This window comes from Thermobia domestica, chromosome 15 (assembly GCF_964235325.1).
Source record: "Thermobia domestica chromosome 15, izTheDome1.hap1.1, whole genome shotgun sequence".
In the NCBI taxonomy this organism is placed as follows: Eukaryota; Metazoa; Arthropoda; class Insecta; order Zygentoma; family Lepismatidae; genus Thermobia; species Thermobia domestica.
Window position 1 is genome coordinate 188,826,096 of NC_137468.1, and position 27,170 is coordinate 188,853,265.

Genomic DNA, 27,170 nt, shown 5'->3' on the forward strand with positions numbered 1-27,170 from the left:
GTTATCATCTTCCGTATGTATTGTAAGGAAACCAAACGCTCCTCTATTTCAAAATGACCAATAAATCTAAACGGTATTATGGCTATATATGAAAAAAATACATAAAACGACTAACAAATTAATCATCTCCCAGTTCGCGTGTAAACAGTACATTATAATAAAATATTAAAATATAAATTATCAGGATGCGCCCATCTAGCGTCACTTGTTTTCCGGTATAGTTCGAATTACGAATTTTGCACACAAAGTTCATGGCGTTATGTGATGCAACGTCAGAGAATAAATGTTCAACATCATTTATTTAGAGTCCAACACACAGTATGAGTAACGTGAGATGTAGGAAAAGTCCTACTGATACTTTTAAAATTGTGTATTTGTATTTGTCAAATAGTGCTGAATTGGGAAGAATTGTACCAAACTCTTTCACAAAAGGGGCTGAAAATGCTGGCGTGGTACCAACGGGCCGATGAATGACAAAAAGGGCTGAATTTGGTACAATTGTACCAAGTGTGGCAACAGTGCCCGGACGTAGAGGATCAGAAATTAGGAATTGATTTCATTGGTGGAGGAGATCCCTCCATCCATTTGATACAAAGATATTGAAAATCAAACATCGGTTCCCCATATATTTGTATGGAAGTTATCATCCTAGCTTGATACAATACCCGCAGCACTGTTGGGACTAGCGGGTTAGTATAATACTCAGGATGCAAAATACTAACAACGCTAAAATGAAACTGATTGAGTTTCCGCTCAACAAATTTAAAGACGTAAATATTTTCTATTCTCAAATATTCATTAATTTTCAGTTGTACTTAATTTAATTTGTGATAAAATGTTATATTGAAGGCTAGGCTTCAAAAAAAAAAAAAAAAAAAAAAAACCTTGGTTAGGCCCTACTATTATTAAAAGTTTGCTAAATAATAATTACGTTTGCAATATTGTTTATACCTACGAGACTAGAGTTGGGGCTGTCTCATCTCAGAAAATGTATCTGGTTTTATTAGAAGAGTCAATGTCTTGTCCCTAGGCTTCAACCTACTCACCGTAATACCTTACCCTTACCTACCCTAGGCACCAATCTGGACCTGCACGTCCCATACAGCCTGGTGCTGAAAGGGAGGCTAAATTCCAATCCAACTAACCAGCCAAATCCATCTGGCAGGCCATAACCCTTCACAAGCCCTAATACCAGATAGCTTAATTTTGGAGACAAAATGGCGCTGTGTCATCTGCTAGAAAAAGCTTCAGTATTCTTGGATCTTCAAAACCTTCTTCAAATTAATGATGGACATTAAAAGGTGAAGCAGAAACATGAAGTCACCGTTGTTAGTGTTGACTGTATGTTTGTAGTGGCCATACAGAAGTGCATGTTTTCATTCGGTAGTAATATTGTTTGAACATCCGCTGTTAGCTGCAGAACGGATGCTCCAGCTGTTTAACATGGTCATAGACCTCTATCTGCTCAATAATAATAATAATAATAATAATAATAATAATAATAATAATAATAATAATAATAATAATAATAATAATAATAATAATAATAATAATAAACTACTCTTGTCACGCGTTTAGTTGACAATGTTTCAATTAAATATACAGTCATTTTGTACTGTAAGCATACAGTTCACGGTTCAATGCGTTCTTTACCATCGATCAGTAAACAAATGTTAATTTAATTTGCAAACATTGGAGACACTTTATACTCTTATTTTTTTTTTTAAAAGGCGTTTGTCATATTTAGGGTTCCCACAGTTGTTGAACAACAAACTGAGACACTTGTGGCATTGTATAGTAATCAGCGTTAGGTTTTATTATGGGATATTCTAACTCAATCTTCCGTTTTTATGCTACATATATTATTAAAACCGAAGGTGGAAGATGTAACCATTTCGGGCTTCAATTTTGCGTTCTCGTAGAGCGAAAATGATTACAAAGAGAAGTGGTGTTTAATATGGGTTCAACGTCCCAAACATAGGCTTCAGCTTTATCCCTCCGTTGTAACCAGAGCTTCCATCATTTGTCTTCAGTATTGGATCCGTGTTGCTTGGAAGTCTATTATAGTGTCACAGCGTGAAATGATATTCACTCCTTTTGAGGTTACATACAATTTAATAACATTGTTTTTTCAGAAGTATGTGTTTTTATAAAATGCAATACAGTATCAGGGGTTGCGATGGCTCAGTGGTGGAATATTCATCTCTGGTTCGATCTGAGCTCGCGTCAACTGGACTTTATAGTAGACTACCAGAATACCCGTTCTTCGCACGGGAAAAATAGTTTCATTTTGGATATATAGGCAGTGGACTCTGAGTTTGAATTTAAATTGCATCGGAAATGTTAATGTTCGTCTCAGTGACGCCGAAAACTATGTAATTGATACTAACATCGGTCATTTTCGATCATTGAAATACAGGGTGGCCCAAAAGTAGGTATACAGTACCGTACTGATCAGCTTATTGCACTTTATATCATTTCTTATTGTTATCAACCAGGTAGACTTAGTTTCTTTATTCTTTGTTCTTAATGTGTTTTTACTTATATCTTAAGCTGGAAAGAGCCAAAGCAAATGAACCCATAAACTAGAATGTCATACTTGATCAATGCAGGGGTGTCGTATCCCTATGTTTGGGCCACCCTGTACCCCTTCCTCAAGTTGCGGGCTGAATTTGGATTTAAAAAGCATCGAAAGTGTCACTGTTCATCTGAGCGACTCCAAAAACTATGGATTCGACACTAATATCGGCCATTTTCAATCATTTTTAAACATTTCCCCTCCACTCCCTCTCCGAAGTTGTACCTTCAAAGTGAAATGATAAAAACCGTCCCAGACCCAAACTTCATCTATGTTGAAAATTTGATCGAAATCTGTCTGCTAGTTCAAGCGGTAAGAAGCCACAAACATAGTGACTTTCGTTTTTATATATTAGATAAATACCGGGTTTATGAGTTTTCTCAAGGTTCTCCCGTTTCGCTTCACTTTCTTCATTCCACCGCGTCGTTCATTATCATCATCGCCGTCTCCCTTAGCATCCTGGGACACTAAACTGAAAATTTATTTCAGTTGCTCATAAGAGAGTTAATTTCTTGTCTCATTATACGCGTATTGCGCACGCACCATTTTCTCTAGTGGACCCAAAAGTACTCAATATAGATGGGTGACATTTATTCCATTTTTTCTCTTGATCAGGTGGCCATCCCACCTGATTTCCGAGATACTAGTTTATTATACAAAGTACATTTTTTTAATTTATTTTTTACGTTAAATTCGCAACACCGTGATGCATTCAATGCCAGATGAGTTTGCAAGATTGCAGCGATCTACTTCAGCTTTTTAACTTTTGGGTTATTTTTTTTTTAAAAAAAAAGCTACAAAGAAAGATGCAAAGAAGTGATGAATCATGATTTAAAATTAGTCAATAGTTTGAATACGTTTTATTTGGAAGTGTAAATTGGAAATATTCTTGACAGCTGGGTTTGATTTTCTTTCCTATGGTCTATAAAATATGAATAAAGGTAAATGTACAGTTTGCAAATTTGTGAAGTGTCACGGCGTAGGACAACGAAAACTGAAACGAAGTACAAGAATGGTGGATCGTCTTATAAAGAGCTTCATTATTACTTTTCAACGGATAATATAGGTAAAGTGTGAAGTTCCATTACAAATCAGAAAAGAACTCAATTTTTTTGCTGTTTACGTTTGTCACTACAGACTGGTAAATAGAACTGCGCGAGAAATTACTCTGATATGGGTTTTTTTTAGGTTCACTATTTGTCTGTGAGAAACAGGGAAGGAGTAGTTCAGAATTTTTCTGGGGAACTGAAATTGTAATTTTATGAATTCCCAAGTTCATATCGTGTCAGAGTATATATAATAGTGTGCAGTGGCGTATTTAGGGGTGGCTTTCGGGCTTAAGCTACCCCGAAATCTTAGTATAGTAGAGTAAATGAAATATCTTGCAGAATTTTCATATTTCCAGGCAAAGCCCCCCCCCCGAAAGTTAGCAAAGCCTCTCCCGAAACAAAATCGTAAATACGCCACTGATAGTGTGGTAAGTGTTTGTTTTTTCCATGTTGAAAGAGGCGAGGACGGAATTAGAACACCGAACTTATCCTCTGTGTACGCCATTGAGTTTCACTAAAATTTTTACTACTAATACGAAAGGAATAAATTGAACTTTGTTTTGAGTTTCTTTCTTATATGCCTTAGAAATCTTAGTACTGTGACATTGTAGGTGGTAGTTCATATCATGTGTAACTTGCAATACTTAAAAAAAAAAAAAAAAAAAAAAAAAAAAAAAAAAAAAAAATGCAAAAGAACCTACAGACACGACGTTCCATGGTCTGGAATCGAACCAGGCACCAGAATGAGCGCTCGACCACTGAGCCCCTGTCCTCCTTTGCATAGATCAAAAATGTATTCACTTCTGGTGCATGGGGTCCTTGGTTCGATTCCAGCTCGGGCCAAGTGGACTTTATGATGGACTAAAACACCGTGTGCGTGGGTTTCCTTGGGGTTCTCCCGTTTCTTCCCACTTTCTTCATTCCACCGTTTCCTTCATTTCTCATCATCACAGTCTCCTTTAGCCTAAGTGGCATAAACGTGGCTCGTAAAAGTTGAAGATTTCAAAGATTAAAACTGTAAGTGTACAGTCAGGGCCAAAAGTTCTTTCCGTTTGGTAAAATTTATTTTGGGAATAACGGTAGTATAGCAAGAACGTATTATCTGCATTTAAACTTTCTGCTATTTATACTTTGTAAAGTGTGGTAGTATTTTGTTATTACCCCTCCCCCTTCCTATTGTCATGATTGTACAGCTATTTTTAATGTCTCGAGACGGTGAGTGATATGTTTGATTTAATTTACTTATTTAAATAAAACTTTCATAACTCTCAATACGAGTGATGTCTTTCATACCGTCATACAAATAACAAATTGTATTCTACTATTTTTTAAAAGTTATGTAATTTTCGTGAGATCTTTCACTGTCAGTATCGATTGAATGAATGTATTGTAGGAACCAACCTCCTTTGCTACAATGAAATATTGAACATAATTATGTAACGCATGTACAAGGTCGTAAATGAACCGTACAATGTTGTTTTAAACTGAAAGTGTTCGTGTTAGGTGTTTGAATTCTCTGATAAGTGTTCAGGAGTTATAAATATTTGTGTTCAACTTTCATTTCTCCTGATACTCATACGTATTAATATTTACTTTGTTGGAGGATAGTTTTATTGATATTTCTAATTGATGGAGAAACTTATGTTTTATTTTGCTATCAAAATGTAAAATTACATATATATTTTTTTCTCGATAGAAGAACGTGGAGAAAGTACTATTACATCAAATCATTATCTTTTGTATTCACAATCGACTGGACGTAGAATACAATAAGTGTTAATACTCTCACTTTTATGATACAAAAACCATTCAGCAACTGGTATCACTCGAAAAAAAAAGCACTTCATATATACATGTTGTTACAAAAATGTTGCAACAATATTTAGGGAATAGATTTCCTCACATCAAAGTAAGAACTTGTCCTCCAAATTGGATAGTTTCGGAGTTATAGGATCCCGAGAAATTTAAAAGTTTATAGCTCCACTACTATGGGATCTATTGTAGTCGGGTCAAGACATCACCGGGAAACTGGTTTGTGAAGTATCCAAATATCCATGTTTAAGAATGCTCCAGTACTTGTACACCAATTTTTAGACAGGTAGGTGGAGAGTGATCAAGTATTCCCAAACAGACTCTGTAGAAATGATTGCGCAAGTATTGGAGGTTCTGAAAGATGGATAATTCGATAGTTCACATAGACCCTACTAGTTCCTCAGTGATATCTTGATCTGAGTATGATCGGTCCTATAGTAGTGAAACTATGTACCTTTAAAGTTTCTTTTTCTTTCTCACGTTTCCGGCACTTTATAAATACGAAACTATGCAGTTCCGACCACAGGTCCATATGAACTTTCTTCTTATTTTGATCTGAGGAATCAGTTCACAGGGAATGTAACACCCTGTAGACAAATGGATCTTTTCTTTTTGAACTGCCATTTCAAAAACTGTTCATTTTGAAATAGACACCCCCTAAAAATTCCCTCTTTTCCGCCATAAATAGTAATTTTTAATTACTGTCTTAATTTATTTTACTTAATTTTTAAAATTAGTTTTATGTTTGAGATCTTGCAATATTTATTAGTATTTAGCAGAAAGAAACGTCGGCAAATTTTTACTTTCGTCATTTCATTCATTTTTTTATTCAGTGATTTGTGTCTTCTGATTCCGGTTTTGAGAACGTATCTGCTTTTGTACATTCGTTACTGGTATCGAGTCACGTGATAACTTACTGTTGATAATTAGGTTAGGTTAAGTTAGGTGAGGTGAGGAATTGGTTCCTATACTTAATCAATTGTTCCAAGGAACTAGTTCCCTGCTACGAATCCATTGATTGAACGATTCATTGAATGAAATGACCAAAGTAAGAATTTGCCTAAATGTACAAAGATAAGACAAGCAATTAATATATGTCATTGTTGATAGTGAATACAAATTTTCATGCGTAGTTTTTGAGAAAACTAAAAAAGAATACAATAAAAAATGAAGTAGACTGTACGATAACTATGCCATCTATAATGCTATCTATATATTAAGATGAAACTGAGCTTTCTTTTTCATTTAACACCGTGTATGTGGATTTTCTCGCAATTCTTCCGTTTCCTCCCACTTTCTTCATTCCACGGCTTCGTTCATCATCATCATCATCTTTAGTCTACACGGCGTAATCGTGGGACGTAGAGCTGATAGCTTTGATTTCATTTTCATTTTATTTATTTATTCATTTTGTTTAAGTAAATTTTCGAAAGATAAGACCTACATCAATCCATAATGATTTATTTGAACAGGCAGAGATGCTGGAGGCTAAGTATCATGCGTAGTTTTCGAGATTAATTAAGAGAAACGATTTTTAAAGCAATGTCTCGTTTTCTACCAATACTAATTGAAGAGGGGACAGTGGCTCAGTGGTAGACCACTTACTTCTGATGCGTGGAATCTGGTTCGATTTCCGGCCAAGTTAGTTTGTGGGTTTTCGCGGAATATTCTCGTTTCCTCCCACACCAATTCTTCCATCATCATTCACTTGCCTTAATCATCATGTCCCTTAGCCTAAGGGCCATAATCGTTGGACGTTAAACTCAAAGATTTCAATTAATTTCATTTCAATACCAATTAATAGTATGTGTTGTCCAGAAATAGGTCGTTTATTTATATACTTCATAGGTAAACAACAATCACACAATTAACTAGCACATGACGTTTTATTTTTGTTTCCTTCTGTCAGTAACACGTAATATGTGTAACATTTAGAATAAAACGCATTCATTTATTCATACGTCTACTCTTTTTTGTCATACTATTTATTAGAAATTTTACTTATAGTTTAGAGATCAGAATTCAGTTTTGTTCAGTTAAATTATACGGATTTCTAAGTATTAATATTTCTGTGTTCATTAGTGTACTGAATTAACAAACTAAAAAAAAAAAAAAAAAACTTTAAAAAAAAACCTTTATCTAGATCAGCGGTTCTCAAACTTGTTGCTTCCGCGACCCACATTAAATATTAAAAAGTACTTTGTGGCCCACCTACTTTTGTTCAAATACTCATTTCATTCTACGAAATGGTGGTATTTCAAACCAATTAAATTTTGTAAATCATATCTCTAATTTTTCCATATGAAGGTAACACAGAGCTAACACTATTCTCAACGTAATGCCCTACCTCGTGACATATTTTAACTTACCCATTCTCTTCCATCCTAACCCAGCATCCCTACTGACTGTACAACAGGGCAGGGCTCTAAGTAACCACTTACTCTTCACCTCATTAACAAACGCTTTCAATTTTCATTTTCTGAATGGTACTTACTTTACAACATACGTATGTTTCTGCATCAAAATACAATTTTCACAATTAAAAGGAAAAACTTCTCGCGACCAACCAAAGAAAAGGGCTGCGACCCACACTTTGAGAAACACTGGTCTAGATAGTTGTGTCGTTCATGCGATTGTGTAAGAATCTAAATCAGCCTAAGCTAGGGCAGAGTCGTGTCCCTGGAATTTTTAGTGGTACTCCCGTTTTCTCCCAGGTTTTCATTTTACAATTTGTTCCATTATCCTTCACTTTAATCATCCGTCTTCCTTAGCCTAAAGGACATAATTGTGGGACGTTAAACTTAAAGAGCTGCTAGGACATAGATATTCAAACTGACGAGCGTCTTTGACGATAATGAGCCTGGGCTCCCGACAGCCCGACTTCCGATTTCAAGTGATATCAAATAGGCTACCTACACAGGGTTTCCACCGGCCTGTAAAACCTGGAGAAGTCAGGGAAATCCGCTTACTTGTAAAAAGTTCTGGAAAAAGTTAGGGAATTTCACGAAAAGCTGAAAAAACTTGGAAAAATCAGGAAATTTTAAGTACGGATTTTTTACTTCTCAAAACCCATTTTTCTTTCTTGTCTTACCCGGCTAGTTGGTAGGAGATATTTTATAAAATAAATTCAGTTTTTTTTTCTTTCTTCGAAACTACACTATCTACAGACACACGCTATATACATGTACAGTTAGCGACAAAAGTTATTTCCCTTCGGCGAAATTTATTTTCGAAATAACGGCGGTATGGCTGGAACGTACACAAAATTATCTTTTTAACTTCTTTTTAATTTGCTGAAAACTGTACTCAAATTGTCCTTTCATTCTGAAGTTTATTACGAAACTAATTTCATCAAATAGAAAGAAGTTTTGTCACTGACTGTACACGTTAGTAGATGAGAAGCCCTCTGGTGAGGAAAATAGTTGCTTTTTTTTTTTTTTTTTTTTTTACATTACATATAGACTTAGAAAATTGTAAATTGTAACCTGAAAAACCTGGAAAAGTCAGGGAATTCGTGCTCGCCAAGTAAGTGGGAATTCTGCTGTAGCTATATAAAATTGATCACATTGTTAACTGGCAGGAAATGACATCACTGTTCTAGTCTGCCAAAAGGTGTTTGCAACACTGTCCCAACTTAATATTTTGCTTCGTCGTTTATGTTTTTATAGAAGCAGTATCTCTGTCGCTGTTGAGTGTGTTCTTTGACTAACCATGTGTGCCAAGTTACGAACATTGGCAAAGCTAAATAACTTTGTTTAATGTTGCTTTAAATTCTTGAACAAAGCAGAATCATCTTCCGTGGGAAATAAGAACGTTGACAAAACAGTCTTTTCTGTTTTTCCTTTGTCAATCGACATGATGAGAATGTCATGAACTGTGACAACAGTTATCCCAGCATCTGGACCTATAGTACATCTTTATGTAGTGTAAATACTTCACAACAATTGCAGCGTAAGAGAAGCGAAATAACTGCGTTAAATCTTGTTCACAACAAAGAGTTCACGTTTCATTCCCCTAAGGCTGATTAACGCGAGTGGAATGTTCTGATGGTTGATTAGGTTTATATGTAGTTAGAGTAGGGATTGGCAAAGCCGGTTTTTATAAAAAAAAAACCAAAAACCGACATTTCGGTTTTCTTTAAAACTGGTTCGGTTTCTAACCGAGAGCGGTTTCTGTTTTCTCCAAAAACCCGTTCGGTGAAAACTGATTTCGATGAAAACTTTTGGAAAACAAACAAAACTATTTCTGTAGAAACGGAATCGGTTTCCGGAGAACAACGAAACACTATTCTAGTCAGAAATATATTAAATTTTGAAAAAAAAACCAGCCGGTTTTGAAGAACCGATAACCGGTTTCGGTGAAAACCAAACCGGCTTTGGAGAAAACCGATAAGCGGTTTCGGTGAAAATCGAACAAGGTTTTTGAGAAAACCGAAACCGTTTTTTGAAAATTTTCAAAAACCGGTTTCGGTTTTTCTAAAAACTGAAAAACTGGTTTTTGCGCCCACTACTAAGTTAGAGTTTGAGCTATTTTATTTATTTTGCAAACAATATGGAAAGAGTTTAGTTTTTCAAAACATTTACAAGTGATATGTGATAGACAAAATAGTTGACACTGAGGAAATTATATGGAATGGAAATCAACTTCGAAAAATCGAAAGTCATGAGTATATCCCGTGGAAATGCGTCCTTATATGTCAGAGTAGAACAAAGAGGACTTGAAGAGATTGAATATTTCAAATATCTGAGATGTATTTTGACGAAAGACGCTTACTGCACCAAAGAGATCAGGACAAGAAAATTCATAGCTAAGGAAGCATTCAACAAGGAAAGATCACTCTTAACTAGCAGGCTCAATATTGGACTAAGGAAGAAATTGGTGTAGAAGTGCTAATATGGAATATTAGACTGTATGCTTGAGAGACGTGGACATTAAGGAAGTTAGAGAAGAAATATTTAGAGAGCTTCGAAATGTGGTGTTGAAAAAAGATGGAGAAGATAAAATGAACAGAAAGAGTAACAAACGAAGACGTTTTAAACCGGATAGGACTCTTCTAGCCACCATTCTTCATAGAAAGGCCAATTGCATTGGACACATCTTGCGTAGAAATTGTCTTCTTTATACCATCATAAAAGCAAAGCGAGGAATACAAATAACACAATTGATCGATGACTTGAGAAGTAGAAGAAAATATTGGGAGAGAAATAGAAGAAAGTTAAAAGAGAAATCTGAAAATCGAGAAACATGGAAGAAACACTTCAAGGATCAAAGGAAAAAAAAATACATTAGCCCCCCAGGACCTGCCAAAAGACATAATAATAATAATAATAATAATAATAATAATAATAATAGTTTTTTGGTGTGTGCCGAATTGATAGCATTTGCAGCTCATGACATTTTTGGGTTTATATTACGTGTAAACTAACAAAACTTAGTGTAAGAATTACTGATCATTTTTTTTTTTCATTAACGATAATATGTGGTTTTCTTACTAGTGGCATAATAAAAGAGTTGATTCGGATGTTATGTAATAGTATACACCAGTGATGTGCAAACTACGCCCGCGGACCAAATGGAGTCACTTGATAGGTTCTATTCGCCCTGCGACATGATTCTTAATCTTACGACTGAAAAGAAGAATAATTAAAAACATTAAATAATCCTAGACAGGGCCGGATTTAGGGGGGGGGGGGTGCAAAGGTGCACGTGCACCCATTCTTCGTTGTAAATATACGCTATCTAAAATGAGAAGCTAGCTCCCTTTGGGGCTTAAAAGAAAGCAGAGCTTTGCAAAAGCAATAGTTTAAGTCGGTTTTCAAAAGCTTGAAGGAAAAGGATTCACCAAGCAAAGCAATATAACATTTGTCAAGTAAGGAAGAAAAAAACTAGGAAAAGAGTACTTTTTCCCCTCTGCATAACACTTGCGACTCTCTTAAAAATACTTTCCTTCGTTCTGTGCATCAGTGTTGTCAGGGGTAAAGAATATTGTCACATGTCAATTTGAAGAGTTTGTATGATTTGTTATTTTGGTAGTTATTTGTGAACCCCCTCTCAGACAATCCTGGATCCGGCCCTGATCCTGGATTATTGTCTTCTTTTCTCCCTTTTATACTTACCTTAATGACGACAGATTAATTTATTTACGTAACAATTGTCTTTTCGATCGTCTATTATTTTAATTACACTTAATTCTATCATTGTTCTTTAGCAGAGGTCAATTAACCTTTAGAAAATTACAGAATTAGAAAGTGGGTTCACTCTAAGTGTCCTATTCCGACAACTACTTGGGACTAACGAACTGAGCACTGTGGTATTACATTGTAACGCATTTCCTTGTAGAAATAGCCATAATATGATTATCCTACTCTTCCAATACAACAAATAATGAAATATATTGAGAATACTGTTTCATACAATGAATTTTAAAAAGAATTACGTCAAAAATAGGTTGAAAAACTAACATAACCTAAATGCAGTTACAGTGTCATCTATCATATTCTCCTTCATAACCTATCACTTTATTAACAGGGCTTAGTACTACAAGGATTTTCTAAAACGTACCATTGTTATTTTTAATAAATTACATTGGCCCTGCTAAAGTTTTGTCATTTTTCTTTGACCACTTTCTAGAGAAGTTTGTCCATCACTGGTATATACAAAGCTTAACTCTGAAGATACATGTTTGCTAGGCATACAAGCAAGGGCGCCCATGTTGTGGTTTCCAAGGTGGGGCAAGTATAAGCGATATTTCAAATACAGTTTCAAATTTTGCTGTAACTAATGTAAAAATTCTATTGGGTTTTCGATATTCCCAAGTACAATTTCCTATAGGGGGCGAGCGCCTCACCTTGCTGCCCTGATGGGCGCCCTTTCATACAAGAGAGGAAATTGTTGAACATAAAAGCAACATGTACAAGTAATATGTCAGCCAGTATAATAGTAATAATAAACACAATTGTGCTGTTAAATTCAACAAACTACTGAAAATGTATGCCCAAATAATCTCTTTATAAAAAATAAAACAATTTTAGGAAAACTAAAAAATGAGTCAAAAGAGGACGACCTTGGCCAATTATTAGTTTTTGGATCAGGGGCGACAATATTTTTGAACGGCCCCTAAATCGACTTTTCGTATTTTCTACGAAATAAGCACATCATAGTGAGTTAAGTGATAGTTTGGGTTTGGCTACACTGTATGTAGTTCTCCAGATATCAGGCGTACAAGACATTTTTTTGATTGAAATATATTGAATCGTTTGATCCAAAAATTCTTATTTTAACGTCCCACGTTATGCCCTTTAGACTAAAGGAGACGATGATTAAGGCAAGCTTGGTCGGGGATCGAACCAGGGACTCGAGCACCAGAGGTAAGCATTCTACCACTGGGCCACCGTGTGTCTCTTGATAAGTTTCGTAATTTTGACTACAGTTACGTACAACCTAATGACGCTATTTGACATATCAAATATTACAGATCTTTGTAATCTAAGTAAGGATGCAGTAACTATATTTTTCAAATATATAGCATATAACTTAACGAATGTCTTTAACCTACGTTACTTATTCCAGTGGTGTCCCCCCTTATGTCCATGACGCACCCCCCAATTGTCTATCCGTAGGTGTTCTTCCATGAAAAAAAATCTTCTTTTCGATTAATTTTTACACCCCCTTAAACATATTTATATAGACTTTAACCCCCCTCTGTGGGCACCCCTGCTTTTCAAGAATATATTATAGAAGTAAAATTACTTTCAACATAGCTAAGCTTTTCTCAATTTTTTAAGAAAGGAAACTAGACAGCAATATTGCATTGTAGGTGGACACTCCATAGTCATAATTAACAATAACAAATGACTGTTGATTTACATAATTCCGAGTACAATTAAACAAATGGTTGAGCGTGTGTTTCAGTTATACTCTTGAGATGCTTAAGTAAACTTGCTGTATGGTTGTGCACAGCACCAGAGCAGAACGATTCGGCAATTGACCCAGAAACGTGTAAGCGATGCAACTTTCCAACTGTTTATTAATCTCCACTTCGTTAGTTTTCAGCAACCATTAAGTTTATTGCTTCGAGAGGAATTGCCTATAATGACGAGGGCTCTTTTCTCCACTGGCTGTTGGCAGTCATGCATTGGTTTTGTTCGTTTCTAAAGGAGCGGAAATGATTTTAATAGTTCAGCGTATGAGGGAGTAATAAAAAAGTTTTCTGTAGCACGCAACTATCTTTGCGATTTATCTGTTTTGTTTTGTGTTGTCATGTGGAGAAGTTTTCCTTAGATGATCTTATGTATTGATAAACTTACAGCAAATTGTTTGAAGCTTGAATTAAGAAAGAAGACTTTGCATAGTTTTATAATTGCTCCTAAATTGGAAAATTTTTAAAGCTCCTTAGTAGTAAGTAGTATTTCTGTGAATATATATATATATATATATATATATATATATATATATATATATATATATATATATATATATAATGGATGATAAGGATATTTGTTTCTTTCTTTTTGCAATTTTAGATTCCTTAATAATACTGTGATTTCCTTGCTTCGTAGAACAGAGTATTGTAATTCTATAGAATAAAATACTGCCAATATTTTGACCGTGTTTAATTTTTTAATTCAATTATTTTATGAAAAGAAATCCGAGAGAAACAAATGGTGTATACGTTATTGGATTATTAAACCGACTTCATTTACGTAAAAACTATTGTTAGCAAACCTCCGCCGACAACTTAAATCTTCTTTAACAGCAAATATAACATCGTCACCACTAGCACTGATATTTACTGATTGGAAAAAATACTGTAATCTCTGTCAGAAAGAAAAACCTTCATTAGTTCAACTTAAAGAAAATAATCATAAGAATACAGATTATTACTGAAATCAAGATAATGTTACAGCTATAATATCAATTGAACAGTCCGCAACAGCAGTAAAAAATAAATTACTTTTGGTTCTCAAGCCTCGGAGATTTTGTTAATAGTAATAAACTAGAAAAGTGTATATATACTAGCACAGTATAATATCTGTTCATATAGAACTTGTTCCTGTAGTATCCGCAATCAGTTTTCATGTGAATAAGATGTACATGAGCTCTTTGAGCAGCTTTTGTTTTTGTGAATTCGTAATTTGTAAACGAAAAGAGTAATTTGTCTACTTTAACATCAAGGCTACTTTATTTCACTTCATCATTTCTTTTTGTGTCTGCAATTAAAAGCATTCTTGTAGCCAGTAGATTACGCTGAGAAAATGCAACGCTTTCACAAGCCTAACCAACAGAAGGACACAGTGTGAGAATAAACACTTGTGTTAACCAATCACAACAACAACAATAGATTTAATCGTGACCTACTGTTGTCTTTCTCCCGTATATTCTTGAGAATTTTTCTCGTATGTGAAGGCCATTTCCGGTCATTTTTGTACTGCTTATATCTATTATCGCTGGTTGATTCACGGTTTCCCTAACAAAGTGAATTCACTAGCAGGTAGGTAGCTACTTAATTACTCTGTTTTCGTCATGCTTCGTACTGTTATTTAAGTTAATACATATTCAATAATATTTCATCAAATTTTCAGTGAAATAATAATTTTTATTATAGCTATCCCTGCTGTTCTAGTAGGAGAACTAAGAAAACACAGGAAGGTGGTCCTGGGTTTGATTCTCGGTGGGGAAAAATACGGCGCTTTGCTCGGTCCTATGGCCTCACGTTTTATATAGCCTTGGGAATGACAAAGATCGCTGAACGTCAACAAACAAACAAACGAACAAAATTTCAGTTTGGGGTGGAAATAACCAGTAAGATTCAATGATGCCAATCTGAAACTTCATAAAATCTCATTGTGAGAGACAGAAATTGCCATTTTGTTCCTGAATATCCCACGTTCCACTAGTTACGTAAAAAATAATAAAATTATATATATATATATATATATATATATATATATATATTGAAAATGAAGCTATTGCGTGACACTTAATTTTCTTCAATATATGAGTGATTTATCCATAAGTTTTCACTTTCTACATTTCGGAATATTTTAAGAGTAAAGATCTTTCCTTACGTGGAAGAAAGAATTGAAAATGTTATGAAGATATACAAATACGTTTTGTTGTTAGAGTTTAGTATTGTCATCACATCTTTGTGCCACTGTCTTCTACGTAATCTAATGATAATAGAAAAATCTTTGTTCCACAGTGGAGTCTCCAATCATTTCATGTTTGACGTTTCCGAAGTCGATTGTTTCTCGTCTGCTATCTTACTTTCTTCCGCTATTTTCTTTCTTTAAATATCAAAGCAAAATTTACATTTCGTAGCGGTAGTGTTTTCAGGATACCAAGCCACTGCATAGAAACACCTCCCGTACGAGCGTGTACTTTCTCGGTAACAAAATTTGACAATTGATACGGATTTCAATCGTATTGATGACTCATTAGATCACTTCTCGCCCGTAAATAATTTTGAAATTATATATAATATGAAAAATCCCACATATGTTGCCAATTTCGAAGAAAATTCTCCTTATGCCTTTCCGAAAAATTAGCCTCGAAAAATCCCACAGAATGGGATTTTTCTATTATTGGCATCTTACTAAGATTATAACAGGGAGATTTATTGACTGTTATTTCTATGTTTGTATAAAGTATAATGTTTACAAAGAGATGTATCCATTTATTTATTTAACGTAAAGAATATAGCTACTTACACAAAGCAGAAGATTTATGATTATGAATTACGGCTAAAATATTTGAGAATGCAGATAAGGTTGAATATATAAACCCATCCCAAAGTTTGGAGCTCTTAAAAGTAGCTTTAAGTAGCAGTATTACAATCCCCCACATAAGTCCGTCCTGGATCCGCCCCTGTGGACATCTTTCTTCTAACTGAAATTAATAGTTAAGAATCGTTCGAAGGATGCCAAATAGTTGGCTTCCAACTCTAAGCCGAAGTTTACAATAACAATCCCTGTGAAGATGGTCGTAAGGACAAGAGCCACTAGCGATAGCCACCAAGGAGTCCTCCGAGATACAAGTTCGGGAATCTTACACGTATTCTAAATAAGGCAGCACGTTACCAGTAAGGCGCCAGGTGACATGTGTATTGGCGGCGATTCAGTAAAGGACCAAATCGAGACACATTTATAAGTAGTCAAAATTTCGTGACTAGTTTGTATCCGGTGTTATTCACCATCCAATAAGTTCTCCATATAGCCCAAGAGCATTGCAAATATACTAAGTAAGTTCCTTAGCAACACAAGTTTGTGTGTCGAATCGTAGAAAAGGGATTTTAAGAAGTAAAGTAGCAGGCCCTCTCTAGTGCACATTCATGCATGTAAAAGTTTAAAAAAAAAATTTCAGAATTTCCTTTTTAGTTTCAAGTTTTTTTGTTTGTTTAGATACCCGTTATTTAAAAAAATCTAACCCTATTAAATTAGAGTTTTATCTTGCACTAAGAACTTTGTTGTAAATGAACCAAGTAATTTAATTACTTTCGGCATTAAGAAAGTTGTACGATTCCAGATTGTGTGTCTAGGATTCCAAACAACTTAATTGCTGCGTAAAGAAAGCATAGATGACTAGATGTTCTTCCTTGTATGTAGATATGTTGTCTTATCTAATAAACTTGACTAATTTATTACCTAGATTCCTTTTGTTTCGAAAATTTTACAGCCATAATAATTCCGTCTCGAAAGTCACGTAAACTCTGCGTGGTTGTGTCACGTAAATCAATCTTTGATATATCTTCACAGAAAGAAAGCACACGTGATTATGCCGGGAGACCTTGGAGGCCACGGATGCGTAATTGTGTCGTGAGATCCAAGGATGGCAAAAAAACTATTTAACTGTCCAACCATATTTTAATATTGTATTTTGTTTTACATTTCATATTAAGACAAAATCTCGTTGGAATAACCCATACAGTGTAAACTTTTGAGATGATGATAGTACAGTCTGACACGGTAGGTGTGAGTTTAACTGGTGGTCGGTTCTAATTTTTTAACAACCGAAAAGATAGTAGATGGATAGATGTAACTCTCTTAGGAAACAAAACAATACAAGGCACACAAAAGCAAAGTTTTTTTTTTTCTGGGTACCATAAGTGACAAGTAGGGACCTTAGGTAGCACTGTAAATATCTTGGAGACGAAGTATCCAAGATATGTAGATGGTTGTCAAAAAGTATTGGAAGTACCTTAATCCAGCAATGAATCAACAATTGTTGGTTATGCTATATATTGGTTTCAAATATAAATAACCCTCACCACTACGCTCCTGTACCCAAGTTTGTCATTCTTGATATCTGATCATATAAGATTAAGAAATAAACCCTTATACCTTGTTATAAGAGATTATATATTTAACCATGTAGCTGTAAGAATTTCTAAAAACATAGTTAAACTAAAATTTACTGTTCCTGGGTATAACTGGGTCTGTGTATAAGAAACGGTTCTGCGAACTCGAAATATTTTAACAACCGGATCTAGCGAACCGGCTGAATAGCACCATTGAATTTAACATGAAATAGAATTAGAAGTATTCCAAGTGACATATACCTTAAACCTGTCACTGTGCTTATTTATAGAAGTAATCTAATTCTTTTGTATTTTCTTTTATAGGCGGCTGATTCATGGGTGGCGGTACACACTCTTCAGTCGCAGTCGGATGGTGGCATCTTGGATCCAGATGATAAACTGCACGACGTCGCGGATGACCGAGAGCAGATCATCGCCAACTTTGAGGAAGACAGCGAACATCCTCACCACGGAGGGGACGGCGCCAGTGGAAGCTCCGTTGGAACAAGCAGTCCAGATATCTTTCAGGTACTTTACTTTCAGTTCATTTTAGCTTCTCAGCAGTTTATTTAGGGGGACTCTTACAACTTCTGCCTTGTACGTCACTTGCTGGGACATTTTTCTTTCATGTTTCAGTCGTAAGTTGTATTAAAATATAATGAAGAAAAGAAGAAAACATACGTTATTGAACACATCTAAAAAGATGATGGTTGAACTTCTAAACAAAATATATTGTGTATTTTCTGTAGGATACGTGAAAACAAACCAAAGTGGATTTTTTTTTTTTTTGTTTTTGTTTTTTAAATCTTGTTACCTGTCGATGAAATAAAATGATGGGATTATATGTGAGATCGTATTATACTTTCTTAGCAACAAGATGAAATGTGTGTAAAGTTGGAGATATGAGTTGGTTTGTCAAATGCTACTTTTGTTAATAATTTTTTTTGTGTATGTTTTTGAAGAGCCAGCTTCGAAGCTAGTGACAATTCCACAATGTTTTTTTTTTCTTTTTCTTTTCTTTTTCTTTTTTTCTTTTTGGAAAAAATAAATGGAAAAAGGCAGAAACTTGTTACTCATTACTCTTCTGAAAGCTTCAGTACTTGCTGTCACATGTGAAACAGCTTTATTGTCACTTCAGTTTTTATTCTTTCTAAAGCACAGTGGACGGTTGGTGGATGCTTAAGCTCTCAAGATGGGGTTGAGAACCCTTCTGTGTCTATTCTTTCTTCTATCATAATAGTCTTTTAGTTTTTTCTCGTAATAGTTAACGCTCCGCTCAACGTTGTGTGTGTATGGGGTTCATGATGTTCGTCTTGTGTTATGCTTCTTGTATGTTCTTAACAGTAGGTGATGAAATTGGAATATCTCATGGCTTTGAGAACTCTCAATTCTAAGTTAAATATAATATCTAGGATGAAGAAATTCGGAAATAGGCCAAAACTGGTTCCACTTACTCAGAAGCTTCTTACATTTGCTAAGTCTGCTTACCGTAATTACAAAGCAAACTTAGAAAACCTTAGGAAGGAGGAAGCTCAAAAAGAAGTAAAGAAGAAACAAAACAACAAATGAAGAGAGAGGTAATGGAGAAATTGACAAAGGAAAAAGGCGGCATGAGGAGATTTTGGTCACTTTTTGGTCACTTTTCAACTATTTGCAAGAGACCATACCTCTATGAGCCCTGTAATAGGTAATGTTAACTTTTTTCGGCAGGGGGCACAGTGGCAGAATGCTTAGCTCTGGGGCCTGGGGTCCTTAGTTCGATCCCCGCTAAATAAGTTTGTGTTGGACAACATCATGTCCGTGAGTTTTCTCGGGGTGCTCCTATTTCTTCTCATTCTCATTCCACCAATTCTTCCACCGTCATTCACGTACCGTAAAACGGGGCTACTTGGACAGGTTTTGGACTAGTTTAGATGTGTACACGGGACACTTTCTGCAACCAATGAATGATACTATTCTCATCATAACAATAGGTATCTAGGCTATCACATCCACTACTAAACCTAAGTCTCTACAAGTAAGTTTAGGCGGGAATAAATTAAGAAATACCGGTCAAAGTAGCTCCGGGGGTGGGGCTACTTTGACATCTTATGTATTTGCTACATAAGGTCAAAGTTACTCAACGTATGGAGTTATTTTGACATGGAATTTATGTAAAGTGTATAAAACACGGTTTTGGTCATGTGTAAGGTACGGTATGCTGTATACTTGATAAGCACGAAATCTTTATTTTGTTGTGGTACATCATTATACACCACTATACAAGTTTTTCTAAAGCTTTACTTTTAACATCTTTTACTTTGAACATCACGGTGCTTTACCTTACATTCTTACTTTATTTTTTACTCTACTTTACTTTTAACATAATTACATATGTACCGGTATGTTATCTTTACATGTAACAATGGAAAGAAAAACCTTAGTCGTCAACATCACAGTCGTAACAAGCATACTGAGGATTTTTTGATCCACCATTACAAAACCCACACACTCATTTTTTGCACAGGACACATTGAATCCACTTTCTTCCACCTTTCCACAACACGTTGATATATATCGTCAGAGTGCGAATTAGATTATTCATTTTGGGGGGGGGGGATAAACAGTGGCGGATCTAGAAGTCCTTATATTATATATTGGGGGCCAGGAAGGATATTGAGAGGGGGTAGAAATACAATGGGAGAAATCTCTCATCCCCTCCGGCAATTCACACCGTGGACACCATATCAGCCTTTATCTATGAAAGTATATGCAACAATTCTCACAGGAAGCACGAATTGCTCATCTGTCAAAGTAGCCCCACTCTATGTCAAAATAACCCTAAATGTCAAGTAGCCCCGTTTTACGGTACCTTAATCATGCGTCTCCCTTAGCCTAAAGGGCATAATTGTCGGACGTTAAGCTGAAATATTTCATTTCATGTCATTTGATTTTAAAGAAATCAATAAAGCAATTGGTAATTATGATTATTCAGAATATGTTAAAAAATAAGAAAATTCTCAAGAAGGCTTTTCCAAATAGGGGGTCATCTTATAGTGTGGTAAATACAGCGAAAAAAGATTTTATCGTTGACAACGTTTATATATATATATATATATAGTGGTATCTCCTTCCGTTGCCAGTCATTTGCCAACGTTTTCCCCAACCATTTTTGCTACTGGGAACCCTGTGTGAGAGATTTGCAAGCAATAATTTGTCCTCACTTGTAGTAGGTATGTTCTGGTGTTGCCCCATAACCCCATGGTCAGAGCTATCGTCTTCTTATAATGACAAAGCCACTATTTTGTGACGTGTCTGTACTGATAAAAAATGGCAGCTACTTTTGTTGGTCGAACTACAAAGCAAGGTTATATACAGGTGTCTAAAATATTTTGGTCAGTGTGGCAGTTTTTTTTAAGTTGCTTCTTCAGGAAACTGTTTAATAGGATTAAGATTAGAAATTAGATTTCTGTGCTGTCGGCATCTACGGCCATTTAGCTCTTCTGAGGTTAGTCTCGAAGCCCTCGGCGAGCACACTATCCGATGGGAGGAAAGGAAGGAAGCGGCCTTGGGGCCATTATGTTCGCTAACATCCCGGCATTTGCCTGGTGTGAATGAAAGGTAACTCAGGAAAAGCTTCACTCAAGATGATTGTCCTGAAAAATCTTTTTACACTTTTTCGATCGAGTGTCCCCATCGAGAATCGAACTTGGGCGCACGAAAGGCGAGAGCATTTGCGACTAAAACTGTTTAATAGTTAAGCATAATAATGTAAAGCAGCAGCACCTCATCAAGGAATTAGACATATTGCTACAAGCTTAACTAATATCCTAATTGTAATTATTGACAAGAATTAGGACATAAGTTGTTTTCTTTCTATAGTCTGTGGCGATAAAATTATAATATTTACCTGCATATATATATATATATATATATATATATATATATATAATATTATTCACCAGTCGCCGCTGATGTAAAGCAGGATTCAGAAAGACGTTTGGTCACGGCTTGACGTCATTGTGTAAACATTAGTTTGTCATTTTATGTGACTCGCATCGTAAAAAACATACGCATTAATTTCTTAGTAAAGTATGATATTTTAAGACCGATTCTTGTTTAATATTTAATAAATTGATTGGCTTGCAGTTTTGACCTATTTTTTACTACTGAGATCATATGAATCTTGAATGTACAGCTTAAGATGGAATTGTGATCTCCATATGAGCTCTGAAGTTGAAATCGAAACTGGTTATTCCTCTAGCAGCATACTTGGTAGGTATGCTAATGGTAACTATGGTTGGATATTGATTGTTGTAATAATAAAGCAGAAAGTACGTTGGCCTAACTTAGAATTCAAGTCTATGTGGGCCAACCAGCAATTTGCGGTCATTTCTCCAAGCCTCGACCTGCCACTCCTAATCCCAATTCTATTTCTTTCGTAGGGATTACGTTAGCAATTGAGATGGTTGGCTAATTTTCGGCCAACCGATCAATTACACCGTAGGGCCAACGTTGGCAAATGTTTGGCAAAGCGGCAAATTACACCGTGTGGTCAACGTTCTTAGTTGAATTTCTTGGCAAGTGCTCGCAAAGCGGCCAATTACACAGTATGATCAACGTTGGCAAATGCTAGGCAAACCGGCTAATTAACCGTAGGGTCAACGTTGGCAGTTGAGTTAGTTTGGCAAAGCGACCAAGTAGCCCGTATGGCCAACGTTGGTAAATGCTCGGCAATGCGGCCAATTACAGCGATTCAGTAACATCTCGTACTTTCTCATTTGGTATCCCATTAAATTTTGACAGCTAATCGTTGCATTGCGTACCCTAAAATCTTATCCAGTGTCACCTCGTACCTTGCATATGGCATTCCAATAATTCATCATAAAGTGATTATTCTTAATTATATACAACGAATAATTGGTCGAATATTGAAAACAAATATTCGGATAATTTTAACAGCACAAGAGTGATCGCGTGGACTTGTGAAGCCTAGCTACACCTATCACAGAACTACTTTGTCTCACTGTGAGGCATCGGAAGAATTCGGCATGATTCGTGGAGCTACCGAACACACATTTGAGAAAACGTGAAACAACAGAAGTTCACTAACAATGTTGCCAAACTTAAAAGTCATTGCGACACAGGCTACAAAGAAAACAGCACTTAAAGAACTATAACATGAACATTAACATTTTTTTTACTTAAAAGATAACAACAATAATAGCAATAAAACAACAACAAAACTAAATTTAGCAGGAATTCGACAACACTGTACCCTCGGGAGATTTCTCCGTATATCACGGGAGACGACAGTGACAAAATTTCATGGGTGGAAGTTGACGACATGGATATACCCTTGCTTTCTATTGGATATTGAAATTGGTAGATGTAGATCAAGCTTCACGACTCCGTGCGATCACTATAGACGAGATTATACTACTACAAGTGTTCAGATTGGTTTAGGGTACCAAATAACAGTACTTCTGTTAGGATACAAAATGAGAACATAAGAAATGCAGTTTTAACAATTAGTACGTAGACAGTTGGTTGGCTACCATTTCCCATTGTTCGTACACTATGTACTCAAAGGTCACACTTAAGGCTCATATTTTAACAATACAGCGACGAGGGATCTTTGCTAGTATATTAATTTTGATATTATTATTTTAAGGCCTTGTTAATTGTTATGGAGACCTTTATCTGAAAAGCTACGATAGTGTGTAAGGGGGCGCGGTGGCTCAGTGGTAGTGTTCACCTCCGGTGCTTGGGGTCCCTGATTCGATCCTAGCTCGCGCCGTGTGAACTTTGTGGTGGACAAACACCGTATGCGTGAGTTTTCTCGGGGTTCTCCCGTTTCCTCCCACTTTCTTCATTCTACTATTTCATTCATCTCTCATCATCACCGTCTTCTTTAGCCTAAGCGGCATAACCGTGGGACGTTAAACTTAAAGATTTCATTTTCATTTACGATATTGTTGAGTTGATTTTGAATGTTGTGTAAATAGTCCATTTAATAGAAAGTCAAGTTATAATGTGTATTTTGCTTTTGTGTTGCAGGGCCCAGAACATAAATTCCAACATTTCTCTCGAACGGACATCGAAGTGACGGGAGAACAAATCGCGGCAGGACTCGCTCCATTGCAGGTGCGGAGAGGCAGTGAACCAGCGTTACATCAAATAGGTTCTGGACCCACCATCATCACAACGGACACATCAAAACGTTGGTCTGCAGCGCCCATCATAGACGATGACGCAGACAAAAATTCTAAAAATAAAGTAAGTCACGAATCTTTTGAAATTAGGCAAGTTTGCGTAAAATATTGAACGAAAAACAAGATATATGGCATGATAGTATTTTGTAATAAAAATACGAAAGAAAAATTTTACAAACTAGTTCGGCAAAAATACAAAAATTCTCTATTTTGAGAATAATTCAGTTAACAGTAATTTTTGAAAAATTGAGTTAACTTCCAAGAAAACCTATAGAAGTGAGCTCATTCCTTTAATTAGACTTACTAATTAATCATTCTATAGACCAACGTGAAAATTAATAACAATTTGGAGCTCGTTCATTTAATTAGACTTATTACTTAATCATTCTGTAGACCGACGTGAAAATTAATAACAATTTGAAGAGGGGCAGAAAGAAGGATTAAATAAAATCTTCGCACTGGCATGATTTAACATAGAGAGTTTACATACTTTAACATTCATTGTTACTAAACTTCGCGAAATTAGGGAACATTACTACTTCGTCTTTCGTTTGTATTTTATTTACAAAGTAGCCAGATCATAGTTAACCGATAGTTACTTTGTCTTCCCAGAGCGCTAGTTCAACGGTTAGTTACATATGAAATACATGTTAACTGTGTATGAATTACTGCAATTCATTGGCAATGCTATTACAATAAAGTCGCTTTATTCATCCCCAGTAATATACGTTACTGGAGAATATTATTCCAACAATAACAAGTAAGGAGAGCTCCTGCTTTCCCCCCTTGCAATATTTCGCATCCTGCTATATACACCATATTATATGTACAGAAGCGAAAGAAAGTATTCTTTCACCAAAGTTATACTGAAAAGAAAAGAGCCAACCCTGTATCCAACCCTGTTCAGAAGGTTCTATAGTCAGTGTCGCTCTAGTTTGCTATATCAGGTTTTGTTTTCAGACAAACCACAGATAATTGAGTGGCTAAAAGCATCCCGATCGTTTTGCTTACACTATCGTAAAGAAAAGGTGAGCGGCACGTGAACGACATGTGCATGCTGCAGGCACAGACTAGAATATAGAGTTTTTCTGTAATATCTTGAAAACAAATAAAAATATTCGAAAAGCAAAAACTTAGTGAACTAGACAATGCGATTTTGCATGTGATACTGTTGCCCCAACTCATCTATCTGCTTATGATTTGCAACTGTAGATAGATTTAGCATTTTTTTGCGGGTTCTGTAAATAGCGGCATACCAAAAGCAGATAGGTGAATTGTGGTAAAGGTATCATATGCAAAATCGCATTATCTAGTTCACTACGTTTCTGCTTTTCGAATATTTATTATTTGTTTTCAAGATATTGCAGAAAAACTCTAAAATTAGCGGTACTTTAATTTCGCTGTAGTGAAGACCCATAACCAGTCATTCCCAATTGGGCGTTGTATGAAGTAAAAAACACGGTCTTGCGATCCAAGAAAGAGTTGCAGCAAAAGAAGAGAGTAGTTAAGGTAGCGAAATCATGTCCGCAGTGTACTAGTAGTAATCATGAATTCACATACACAAGAAGCAATATTGCCAGATCTGAAGATTAAAAAATAGCGAGATTGTGCTCCAAAAGTAGCGGATTTGAACTACTTGTAGCTTAAACATAAAGAGATTTATTTTGCAGGTATACACTTTAACTAAGCATATATTAAATATATCATATATAATTGCTTAAATCAGTTTTATAAGCTCTAAAATACGCTTTTCAATGTTGATTATATGCTTTCTCACGGTTATTCCTTACTTCCTTTATTTATTTGCTTTTTCTAAAATTTAATCTGAGAGCCATGGATTTTGGAAGCTTTTATTGTAATTGCAATTACTCAGTATGTTAATATGGATAATACAGTAACACAATTAAATTTGCAATGTTCACGTTTACACAGCTGCGTACAACAATTAGTCCTATGCATTAACTGAGACAGCAACACTTGTCATTTATATTGTTAGAGCACAAATTCACCAAAACTATTGTTGTCAGATCTAGAGATTAAAGAGTAGGGCCTACTAAAATAAGGATTGAACTAGTATTGAGAATGTTAATTTTACGAAAACTATTGTTGATTGTGAATAGAATACTTAACGAACAAAAATTTTATATATATATATATATATATATATATAATCACATATTATTGCTATTATATAAAAAGTAATAATTTGTGATTTCATATACGAAAGTAACGCATTCTTAGGAATTATAGCCTGGATATAATTAAAAGTAACCCAAAAAGTATAGCGTGTCGCCCAATCCACTACTTGTAGCCCAATCTAGCAACACTACACAGAAGTCACCAAGAAAACGAATTCAAACTCCCATGCTCATATGCTTTAGTAGAAGTGACTTTTTAATATACACATATCTTGAAATGGAAAATGTTATTCCTGTAATATCTTACAGAAAAGAGAATTAAAACCTGGTTAACCCCTCCTTTGCGTACGCCACTGCATATTGCAGTATCGTAACGTATCTGCAAAGCCATCGACTGCGCCATGAGTATTCTTTTTGCATATTACAAATAGTTTTCAATGCCAGGTCGATGTCTGTTCTTCTTGCTCTTTCTATGTGATTTGTGGAGAATAGGAGCAACAGAGTGACGTCGCCGATCACCAAATACTAAATGGCTGTTCTTGATCCTGACTAAAAGTCATTTCTTCCGCAAATACCCAAAACAAATCTCTGTTTTCCAAATGCTGTAGAAACTGTGATTGCAGTGTTTAGTTGATTATAAGTGTAATATTTGTTATAATTATAATGACCAACGCCTAATTTTATTTTTATTGTTTTTCAGGAGAACAAGATAGTCCATCTGGAGAACGGGTATTTGTCGTGCGAATGGGAGCCGGAGGAGGAGAAGGGGAAGTCAGCGTTCACCCGGTTTGTAAGGGACAGCAATCGGCTGTCCATGCAAATTCTGGGCGACAACCCTTCCGCGTATAAATGGGCCGATGCAGCTGACCGTGCAATCTCAACCCATGTGGCTAGTCGAGTGTATTTGTCACAAGACGGGAGGAAGGAACCTTTAGGTGCCAACAGTTCTAGTCCTATTCACCCAGGAGACTCTGACGTTGAAGACGAACTAAAATCAGACAAGTAAGGACGCTGCATTTCTCTAAACGTGGATTTTCTATATTTTATGGCTGTTCTGTCTCCATTTCTTTACATTTTTAAGAAATAGTAGTTTCTCTTTTTGCC

The 27,170-nt window shown here is 35.6% G+C and overlaps 1 protein-coding gene across 13 annotated transcripts in view; it reads left to right on the forward strand.

Moving 5' to 3' along the window:
* The window catches only part of baz (par-3 family cell polarity regulator), a 477,788-nt gene that overhangs the window by 318,460 nt on the left and 132,158 nt on the right, over positions 1 to 27,170 (forward strand). For all 13 annotated transcript variants that reach the window (XM_081740533.1, XM_081740528.1, XM_081740531.1 and 10 more), the window contains exons 2-4: positions 18,059 to 18,262; positions 23,774 to 23,992; positions 26,767 to 27,068. In XM_081740533.1, the coding sequence (XP_081596659.1) occupies positions 18,059 to 18,262; positions 23,774 to 23,992; positions 26,767 to 27,068 (725 nt within the window). The remainder of the gene's footprint in view (positions 1 to 18,058; positions 18,263 to 23,773; positions 23,993 to 26,766; positions 27,069 to 27,170) is intronic.